Genomic DNA, 11,222 nt, shown 5'->3' with positions numbered 1-11,222 from the left:
TCCCCTCTTGCAGGGGGGTTCATTAATGAGGAATGGGGGTGATGGGAAGGGGAGACTCTACACTTCCTAACGAAGCTGCACTGCTGTATGGATGAGAATTTGCAAGGCCAGAAAGCCATCACCATCACTCTTATAGCCAAGTAGTTACAGAGCTCAGCTGGCCAAGGAGACTGTGGACCTCAGTCCCTGCACCAAAGAGTGCTTATATGCTTACGCTCTAGCTTCTTGAAGGAAGATGCACCAAAAGTGTTTTAATAGGGATGTAGAAACAGCCAGAAGCATGTTTTCTTGGCATTGATTTTGGAAATGGCTATTTTTTTTCTGACTGACACTTGAAGTAAACAAATAAATAAAAAAGTGTCTTCGCCTGTGGCCAGTCTTGAGGAAAACCTTGGCCCAAACAGTTCAAGCTTTGCAAAAATTTGAAGCCTTTAAAAACAGAGTCATATAACAAAAAGGTCAGGCTATACATGCTGCAAAGCTACAGCGAGATACTTGCAAAACATAAAATAGCGTGCAGTCTTGTGAGTAACAGCTCTGCTACCACAGCTGCATACTTCTCTGGTAGTGTTGTAAGCTTAATGAACTTGAACCTTTTGCTTCACAGAAAGCAGGAATGGGATACTATGTAAAATGGGGGAAAACAGATATCCTCATAGGAAAGGGAAATACTCTAGACAAAACGGAGGACAGGATTTAGCTACTGAAAGTCCCCCAAAGGCATCCTAGAAAGCAAAGAAGAAAGAAATAGTGGCAGTGACTGCAAAATTAGGCTCTTTGGAGTTCTAGTCCTGGCTTTGCTATTGACTCCTAATATCAACTGGGATAAGACATCAGTGCCATCCTTTCTTAGCTCAGTTCCTTCTATGTAATGTTGCTGAAATGCTTGCCTGTGCCATATTGTCTATTCTGAGGAGTAACTAATGTTCATTCAGCAGTTTGGAGATGTAAATGATATAGGAAGGAAGTAGAGAGTATTAGTTTTATAATCATAATGCAACAGTAATGTCCTTTTCAACCTTGCAGAGTAATTTTGTCACTCAACTTCTCAGAAATATAAAGTACAGGTTCTTGAGTGTGTGTTTAGGTTTGCCCCTGTCTAAAGAGCCAGGTAAGGTTTGCACCACAAGAACAGGAAAAGGCTTAGTGGGTGGGAAAAGCAACACTGTACAGGCAGGTTTTGAATGTTTAACTGTGCTAATAAAGTGTCTGAAACTAAAAAGAATTTGAAGCAATAGCTTGCCAGCAAGGGAGATACTCAGAAGTACTGAATGTTGCACTACTGAGGAAAAGTCATTCATAAAAAAACAGAATGAACATTTCTCTTTTTTCTCCAGCATCATTGTATAACCTGTATTACTGAAGAGAAAAATGTTTTAGAAACTGGTCGGTTTACTTATGTCTTTTCAAAAAAAGACTTTGATGTGCATGAAGGTTTCCAGACTGAAAGCTCTGCATACAGAGCAGAACCCAGGAAAAGGCAGTGAGAACGTCTCCCAGGGCAGAGGCTGGATAGCAGATTTTTGGAAGGATGGACAGCTCATTAGCAGTGTGTTAGTTGTTCAGAAGCTAGCTGTTTTTGCCTTTTCTCCGCTTGGAGGCTTGATCCAGAGACCTGTGAAATCACTGGGAGTTTCTCCATTAACCTCAGTAAGCTTTGAGTCATCTTTTGCCTTTTCTCTGCCTGCTTGGTTGTTTTCCTATTTGCTTGCATCAGTGTAGTTTCCAGGGCTCATCTACGTAAATCAGTAGTTACCGCAAAGTCTTACATCCTGCCCTTGGAAAGAACAAGACTCTCGTACAAATCTCTCTCCGAAACAATGGGCCATGAGACTTCCCCAGCTTTAATTCATCTTCCATGTCCTGATGTCAGGCAGGCAGCCTAGGAGAGCCAAAGATGGGGTTGGTTTTTCATTTGCTTAATACCGTCCCGTAAATGGTTGCCCTGGCCCTACTGAGAGGGATGAAAAGTGTGCTGCTAGCTCATCCACACCACTGCTTGTCCCCCAGCCTTGGGTGCCAGGCCACTGTGCTGCCTGCAGGCTCTGCCCTGCCACTGATCTCACAACTCCTGAGAGCCTGAGGTCCACGAGAGTCACCATTCACTATCCACAGGACTGTCCTGCACCAGTGGGTGGTCATATGGAGAGATGGGGAGATAAATCCACAGCTTCAGGAACTGATCTTGACTTGAGGGTGTATTTATAGTTCTGATGGCTCAGTCCTCTTGTGAAAGAAAAAAAAGGTATTCATTTTTTTTTAAAGACAGTATCTTTCATAACACAACAGCCTCCCAGCCTCTCTATCACCACACTCAAGCGCACGAGAAAATGTTGATCAGTCCTACAGCTGAAGGACTCTTTTATGAAGGGTCCAGGATAGCAGTGCCTGGCTATATTACTGTGTGCTGCAGCTGACAGGGAAGATGAAGTGTCCTCTCCCTCTACCCTCTCCTTTTGTATTCCATAAAGCAGATATAGAGGGTGATTTTGCTGGCTAACAATTACACAGCAGAAGCTGGTGCCTTCTTGAGCTTGCTTAGCCCAAAGAGAGGATGGTATTCATGGTAGGCAGAGCACTGGGAATTCAGGAGGGACTTTTATACCTATTGAACCACATCCAACCTAGGAAAGATTTAAAGATTAAGTAGTTCTTTTCAATGTTTTCCTTCCTGCCCCCTGCTTTTTTTATGTCAACCTGCTAGTGGTGGTGGTGAAAAAAACAGTTAAAGTTTTGCCCCTATATCAAAGTGGCAGTTAAGTGTGTAGAGGGCGATCGCTCAAGTGGTAAAGCATGTCTGATTTGAAAAAAAGCAGACAGTTGGGGCCATTTGATCAAGTCATGCTCCTGTACACATTTAATCAATTGTGTCTGCCAAAAGAGATCTTGCACAAGCAAATCTGGCTTCATGTAACTGGGACATTTTTGCATGCATCCAAGCTGGCTTCAATTTCTTGATAATGCGGTCTCTGGAAGCAGTGTTAATGTACTTGTTATATCCCTGGCTGCTGGAATCACCTTACTATCAAAGTATTCAGGCTTGGTGGTTTGGTATGTAGCTCTAGGTTTTATTGATTTTGTCTGCACTAAACTCTTTTACCAGCATATGCTCTGACAGGGAGTCTCCTTTGGCTGTTCCAAAGAGCTGGTGAGGAAAGGAGGTAATTCATAGGACGTTGCAGCGCTAGACAAGTCTGAGACTGTTTCATTTTCTTCCCTCTTTAAGTGCCTGTTTCCTTGACTGTACTTCAGTTCACTTTTATTTTCAGCTACAGTTTGTGTAGGGTTTTTTTTCTAAGTAATAAAAAAAACTTTCTCTGTGTAAAATCAGTTAGCTGACAGACAGAAGATTCTCTCTTGATTTAAAAATATATGCTATAATTATTATGCTGGCTTCTTTGCTTAGGTTAACTTATTGTGGTAGACATGCTTTCTGATTTATAGGGAAAGGAGTAGAAGCCAAAAGGACTGAAATCTTTCAGCTGAGGTGTTGGGGATGGTTTTCAGGGCACAGAGTATCTGAGGTGGCTATACAAGGTATGAGATGGGAAATAGTAAAGCAAATGTTATAAGATGGGTTATGTACATATGAACATGCATGAAACATTTATTCTGGGATATTGTACTGCTGGTCGTTTTGCCTCAGGAAGCACTGGGGAGGTGGAGGGCAGGGGTGACCTCTCTTTTGGAATGAGATGGAAGAATTCAGTCTGGCTTGTGTTAGACAGGAACCTGTACGAATGGACGGTAAAAAATGAACTATAAAAAATGCTTGAGTGATAGTTTTATTTGTGCTTTCTCTCAGTATAGCTAATGATACTTAAGACCTGTGAAATATAAAATTACTGGAAGGAAGTAATTATGACTGCAGGTCCCGAGGAGCTCAAGGAGCTGGTTGTCAGAGGCATAGCCAGGTATGGCGGTGCCATCGCACCGCTCCCTTGGCAGTCGAGCTGCCAGCATGGGGCCTGCCCCCGTGCAAGCCAGCAGCTCCCATGGGACGCAGTGCAGGCCTGGGGAGGGGGCCAGCTCGCTCTGCAGCTTGCCCTGCTGGGTGGTGCAAAAGCAATCAGGTCACTTGGCTCCGCGAAGTCGAGCCAGAGCTCCAGCACAGCTATGAAAAGCAGCGATGGACACAGCTATGGAAACCCTCGTGGTTAGGGGGCGCCACAGAAGGAGCGAAATATTTACGTGTATGACAAGAAACTCCAGCTGTGCTTGTAAATATTAAGGTGAGAACAGTAAGTCAGCCAGAGCTTTGGAACGGACTTGAGTTTTCAAGTTTTCAGGACATAAGGCAGTCTCCTATTGTCAGCGCAAAGAGGAAATTGCCCAGTTTTATTCCACTGTTGGCTTCATCAAGGTTTCTTACCCCAGATGACTCCTACTGACTGCTGCCAGTGACAAGACAGGGGAGCAGAGGGAATGCTGCTCAGAGACAGTGTGACAGTTCCTCTCTTCCGATATCAGCATGGCAGGGGAGAAGGGAAGTACTTCTGCAGAGAAAGGAAACCAACATGAATTTCCCTGGAGAAGATAAGAACACTAGAGGAATTCAGAATCACACAGGAAAAAGTGATGTAAGAGAAAAGATAGGAAGTAAAAACAACACAAAAAATACCCTACAACCAAAAAAAGCATCAAAAATTGGCTGGGATTTCAGGAAATCACTGTAAAGCTGAGTAACTTTGTCACATACAGAAATACAAATCAAGAGATAACACAAAAGATGTCAGGGAAGCTCTGATAAAGCCTCTTTAATCTATGGCAAACTCAAAAACTAGCAGCTCTGCCATGCTGACCCCACATGTGGAGATGGACTCTACATATGGAGACAGCAGGAAGGCACAGTGAGAAATTGCTTTGATCATGAGATGAAATGTGGTCTGAAATGTGCCAGGTATTGCTTAGGGCTGTAGCAAAACTTTATTTCTTCTCAGGTTAAGCCTGAAGTGGCAAATTCTGCAGCTGTCCCTCTGCTGGAGCAGCTCAGGGAAGACACTGTGCCTTTCAGTTATCTTTTTGTGTCCTGTCTTGTCAGGGTGACTGTTTTGTTACAGTACTTTGATATGTGTACGATGCTAGGTGTCCTCCAACAGGTCTGGAAATTTGGCAGGATGTGATGTCAGGATTTTCTCTGTCTGTTCAGGGCTCCTGGGCACAGAGCAACTCATTAAAGGCAAGAGCAGAGGCAGGGGCAAGAAATTTTACCAGGCCGTTGTGTGGTTCAAAACTGTAGACCTGGCTGGTACTGCAGATGAACTGTACGGTGCATGCATAGCAAGCCTCGCATATCAAGGGAGCATCAGCTCCATAGTGCCTGTAGAGCAGAGCTGACCTGCACAGCATGTTCAATGCACCCCACATATGTCAGATTTATTGCACACATGTTGACCATCTGAGCAGAAGACAGTGGTTCTCGAACACGGTGGGACCGCGGTGAGCACTGAGCGCCTGTGCATCCTGTGCCTCCACGTGCCCCGCGCCACAGGTGATCCCCAGTGCACGTCAGGCAGCTTGGCCCTCCGCAGAGCCCCTGAGCCCTGTCCCTTCCCCACCAGCGCAACACCACCAGCTGGAGTCCTGAGGAGGGAAGGTGGAGCCTTGGCCATCTCCATCCTTGCACCCTGCCAGAGAAGGAGGAGCCAGCAGCCCTGGGGAGCATGCTCCCAGGAGCAGGCGTCCAGGTAGGCTGAGCAGGGGCGTGGGACAGGGATGTGTCCCCTGCGCTGCACTGGAGAGGCTGTCCACCGCCTGGCCTAGCAATCTGTGGCAGGGAAATTTGTTCTGACAATGAAATGTTTGTGACTGGAAGTAATGGCTAAGGGGAAGTGTGCTTGAGAGGAAGAGATGTACTGATTTCAGGACAGATTTTTGCACAGGTTTTAGAGCCATGGCTTACCCAGGGTGAGGCTCGGTGTGGGGACTGGAGCCTCTTCGCTGAACGGTATGCATTTTCCTAAAAAGTTTCCCATTAGAGGTCGCATGTATTTACTGCACACTGACAGTAGTGCTTGATTTTGAGTTTGCCTAAAGAGCAGTTGCATGTATGCTCCTTCCTACCCCTACCCCTCCTGCCCCACCATTTCCTCCCATTGTTCTTTTTGAGATCACTTGAAGGTTTTTTCCTGTTTATTATCCGGACATGCTGCGCAGTGTGTGTGTTGATTTGACTGTCACATAAGGAATCTCCTACTGGGATCACTGATGCATTTTTATATATATATATATATGTATATATATATGCATGTATGTATGTATGTATATGTATATATATATGGTAATGGCTCCTAGATGATGGAAAAGAAATGTTGATGATTAAACCAAAATTGGAATGAGCTACAGGTGTTAATGGGACAATTTTAATTACCCTTTCCCAGAAAACCTGCATCACAGTGATAGGTATAGTCATAAACAAAAACTCTCTTTAATTGACATAACAGGAAAGGTACTTCAGTGAGCAATTATGCTGATGTCCTGGGCTGGCACATGTGTGTACCACAAATATATCTTGTATTTCCTGCAAATTTCTTTTAAGTAGCTATAAGGAAGACGTTCTTTTTTTTTTATTATATTTTTTGGTGGTTCATGAAAACGAAACACTTACTTAAGCCTCTTTTTGAGGAAAACAATGGAACAAAACAATGCTTTTTGTATGACCTGCCAAAGCACAAAGGATGCATGGGATATTTTTTTTCTTTGTTGTTTTTTTCAGCAGGAAGTTCTGTTGTTGGAAACGACTATAACATGGACTGTCCTTGCTCTTCGTAACCACTGTCTAGTCCTGCAAGCCGGGTCTTGTTACTTGCCTTATGAAACTGGCACAGGCAACGTCCTGCTTCACTCTGTGGGCTTTGTTCAGTCCTGAATGTCCGCAAACTTAATCTCCATCCGGACTGAAGTGGGATGCACAGTAAACAAACTTCAAGAGTCAGGTGGTCCAATGATTGCTGGGTGTGCGCAGGTCAGGGCCCACTGCAAGAATGCTGATTTTGTGAATTGCCTCCTTTTTTCCTTAGACTGCTTAAAATTGGAGGGCTATGTAATATGAACAGCCTTGAAGTGTGTTCAGGTGTAAATATTTCTTTCCAAAATTCTGCTTTGATGTGTTCAGGTCTGCTTTGTTTCCCTGTAGGTTAGTTGTAGGTTTGTAACAAAGAGCCAGATCTGATTCACTAAATCATTTGTGGAAGTTATTTGTTCACAGTGAAAACTGGTCTGGCTCATTCTGCCTCTGCTGCAGGAAGAGACAGAAGTGTTGCACTGGATCTGCGTTCTAAACCAAGCATTGATGCGACTTTCATTTTAATCAGATGTCTCTCTTCAGGGCATTAAAGAAAACCTGTGCAGTTATCAAAAAGAGCCTCTTCTCTAGAGAAACGTAAGAAAAAAATTTAATGCATTTTACAGAAATAAAGTACTAATATATAATTGCAGCTTGGTCAAATTTCTTTTGCAGACTATCATAAGAAAAACCTACTTCTCCATATTTTGCCATCACCAGAATCAAAGAATGATTTTTTTCAGGAAAAGAGAACATCAAATTATTCTAATGTCAGATATTGTATGATGTTAACTTTATATTCCAGCTGTTTTTCTTCACTGATGCTGTTTAGATTATGTTTATACCTTCTATCCATCATTATTTTCAAATGTTTTTCAAAATCAATTATATGGTTTTATTTCATTAAGTAACAATCTTTTATTCTCTCCTTAGGACTGAAGCACTGAGAATGGAAGCCACACAGATTAATATGTCACGTGTCCCACTGGTTAATGGAGGCATCAACACTGCACTCAAGGCACACAGACCACGTGTGATGTCCAAAAGCGGTCACAGCAATGTGCGGATAGACAAAGTTGATGGCATTTACCTACTCTACCTTCAAGATTTGTGGACTACAGTTATAGACATGAAGTGGAGGTACAAACTTACCTTATTTGCTGCTACTTTTGTCATGACCTGGTTCCTCTTTGGAGTTATCTACTATGCCATTGCATTTCTTCATGGAGATTTAGAAATAAACAAGTTCACCCCAACGCGCGAGCCATGCGTCAAGAACGTGGACTCTCTGACAGGGGCATTCCTCTTTTCCTTGGAGTCACAGACGACCATCGGCTATGGATTTCGTTTCATTACAGAGGAGTGTCCTCATGCCATTTTCTTACTTGTGGCCCAGCTGGTGATCACCACCTTGATTGAAATCTTCATCACAGGTACCTTCCTGGCCAAAATTGCAAGACCTAAAAAAAGGGCAGAGACTATTAAGTTCAGCCATTGTGCTGTCATTACTAAACACAACGGAGAACTTTGTCTGGTGATCAGAGTAGCAAATATGAGGAAGAGCCTTCTGATACAGTGTCAGCTGTCTGGGAAGCTTCTTCAGACGTATGAAACCAAAGAAGGGGAGAGGATCTTGCTGAACCAAGCCAGTGTCAAGTTCAATGTTGACTCCTCTTCAGAGAGTCCTTTTCTCATTTTGCCTTTAACCTTCTACCACATTTTGGATGAAAGCAGCCCCTTAAGAGACCTCACGCCTCAAAATCTCAAGGAGAAGGACTTTGAGCTTGTGGTGCTCCTGAATGCCACGGTGGAGTCTACCAGTGCTGTCTGCCAAAGCAGGACTTCCTACATCCCAGAGGAGATCCACTGGGGGTACGAGTTCGTGCCTGTGGTTTCTCTCTCTCCAAATGGAAAGTATGTTGCTGATTTCAGTCAGTTTGAGAAGATCAGGAGATGTGCAGATTCTACTTTTTATAGTATGGACTCTGAAAAACAAAAGCTAGAGGAGAAATATAGGCAGGAGGACCAGAGAGAGAGGGAACTGAGAACAATGTTGTTACAGCAGAGCAATGTTTGATTGAATGGACAAACTATCCTGATCAATCCTTTTCCCGAACTGAAAAAGCATCCTCTCTGTGCTGTATGTCAGCTATGAAACCAGCAGTGGAGTCCTTTTCAGCAAATAGTTTGGTGTAGAGTAAACCTATCCCTTTGTTTGGCTAAGTTGCTAATCAAGTATTTTGTAATTAGGAGGGATTCCTTTGTTCAGTATCTTGACTTAACAAAGTTGGATTTGTTTTAAGTCTCTGCCTTATACCATTGGTAAAAATGGACACACCTTTCCGTTTGAAAAGTGAAACTGTATACACTGCGCTGATTTCTTCAAATATTTATTTGACATGGCTTTACTGTGAACACACAATCACAGAGACAGCATGCAGTACTGCCAGAAAAAAATGTTCTGCTTTAAAATGTATATTCTCGTATCAGGTATTGCCTTAATGGGGATTCCTGGCATTGAAAATAAATTGATGGGAGAGAGAAATGGTTGAATATGGCAAGAGCCTGTAGGGAGGTGGTAAACTCCTTTAAATCTTGAAGGAAGGTGACAGAGTAGTTGTGCTGGGTGGTGACGAAGGGAGCTCTCTGTCTCTCTGTTATTCAGAACTTGTTTTGTGATCACTCACTTTTTTAACCTTGTTAATGGCTGATTTATATATAATAGCTAAGAAGGGGAGATGAGGGCAAGTTACACAGAATCATAACAGTAATCAACTAAGGTTAAAGCTGGCTTTGAGATACCTGTTTTTTATCCAATGTAAATAGTTTTTAATAGCCACATAACAATACATTTCTACAGATTGCTTGCTTTGCTATAGACCGTATTTAATTTTGGTTAAAAGAAAGCTGTATAATGTCTGTAGACAATATTTACTTTTTCTGGCAGCCATAAAGGACAAGCATTCCTTTCATCCATTTCATTTTTAGTCTATTAAAACCATTCCATTAATAAAGGAATCTAATTTGAGCAGCTCCTGATTTCTTTGTGGCACAGGGAAAGGGTGTGGTACTTTGGAGATGTTGAAAGAGCTGAATGCTTGACATACTCAATTATGTTCAGCACGCAACCAAGGAACACAGCAGACCACTGAAGTGATCAGATTATGGGTGGCAAACCAGGTAGCAGTGGTGGACTTGTAACATGCTTACTACATGTAGATCAGTTTTTTTAATGGAAAATTATTTCTGCCTCGTATCAGAGAGTTATTTAGCAGTGTTATGAGTTCCAGAGATTTTGCTCTGCTGAAGCTTTGGCAAAGAAAAGCTATATTAAGTATGCGTTTTGGGTCTGTGGGCCAGGTCTCGGCCTGAGAGCCACCACGGGCTACAATGATGAAAGGACCACTGGCATCATTATACTTACTATTACTGCGCCTAACTTCCCGGCACTGTGTGGCCTCGTGGAATGCAGTCTTGCAATCTGCAGTACAATATCCTATACGATAAATGAATTGAGTTTGGTGCCTAAAAATGCACTCAGCAAGTTGAGCACAGAGCTGCCCATGGCACCAAGAATGAACGCCAAGAATGGGGTGGGGGGTGGAGGGGAGATGGCTTAAAACTGCCTTTCACCTAAATGGTTAGATCCCCTCCGCGAGAAGTCGGAGATCCAGGTGTTTGTCTGAAGAGACAAATTTAACCCATAATCCAAGGAAGTTCCTTACCTACCGCAGTGCAGAGCTATGTTTCTAAAACCATTGTAATTGCAAGGCCCACCTATCATTTTTTGAAAGGATTTCCAGGCCATATTATGACATAAAGGTTTTTATTTGTAACCATATGTAGAGGATGCTAATGTTTAAATTATCATTTGCTCATTTGTAATTTTCCTTCATTTTGTTTGACTGCTTGTTTCTCTGGAAGGAAGTGGGCACGTTTAGTGAATTTTTACAATTACTTTGTAGATTTATGTCCTATAACTCAAAGAACACTGCTCTGGGATGTCCTGAGGTGAAAATAGGCAGGTGTTTTAATCCTTCTTCTGCCAAACCTTAACATCTCTGCTTCCATATTCAAATATCCACCTCAATTCTTTCTTATCTCAGTAAGTGCTCATATCATGGTAACATAGAGCTGTTTCTAACATCATTCTCTCAGCAGCGTAAGGAATGTAGAACAGCTTCATCAAGGGCAAGTGAGCTGACTCTTCTCCAGGAATATGGTATTGCTCATGAAACGATCCCCTCCCATCATGTGAGTTCACATCCCTCCAAACAAAGAGAGAAATGTCAATTTGCATCTTCCAGGACAGCACTCCATCCATTTCAATAAACTTGTTATTGCACTCTCTTAGTTGTATTTTAAGAAAACCTAGTGCCTTGGGCCCTGCAGGAGACACTTGTGAAGTCCCAGGGGCCCTGCATATTTCTTGGCTGTC

At 42.9% G+C, this 11,222-nt stretch overlaps 1 protein-coding gene across 1 annotated transcript; it reads left to right on the top strand.

The window, feature by feature from the left end:
* Positions 1-7,313: 7,313 nt before the first annotated feature.
* KCNJ15 (potassium inwardly rectifying channel subfamily J member 15) lies at positions 7,314-9,812 on the top strand. Its single transcript, XM_013955249.2, has 2 exons — positions 7,314-7,381; positions 7,718-9,812. Exons 1-2 carry the CDS (start codon positions 7,314-7,316, stop codon positions 8,859-8,861), a joined length of 1,212 nt encoding a protein of 403 aa, XP_013810703.1. The 3' UTR covers positions 8,862-9,812.
* Positions 9,813-11,222: the final 1,410 nt, after the last annotated feature.

Source organism: Apteryx mantelli, chromosome 1 (assembly GCF_036417845.1).
Source record: "Apteryx mantelli isolate bAptMan1 chromosome 1, bAptMan1.hap1, whole genome shotgun sequence".
Lineage (NCBI taxonomy): Eukaryota > Metazoa > Chordata > Aves > Apterygiformes > Apterygidae > Apteryx > Apteryx mantelli.
The sequence above is the reverse complement of the archived record's forward strand: the minus strand, read 5'-3'. Positions and strand labels throughout refer to the sequence as shown.

Excerpts from the sequence above, each read along its gene's own strand:
- KCNJ15 (XM_013955249.2), top strand. The coding sequence starts at position 7,314 with ATGTCTCTCTTCAGGGCATTAAAGAAAACCTGTGCAGTTATCAAAAAG. Across the intron at positions 7,382-7,717 it reads AGCCTCTTCTCTAGAGAAAC|GACTGAAGCACTGAGAATGG; the intron begins GTAAGAAAAAAA and ends TTCTCTCCTTAG.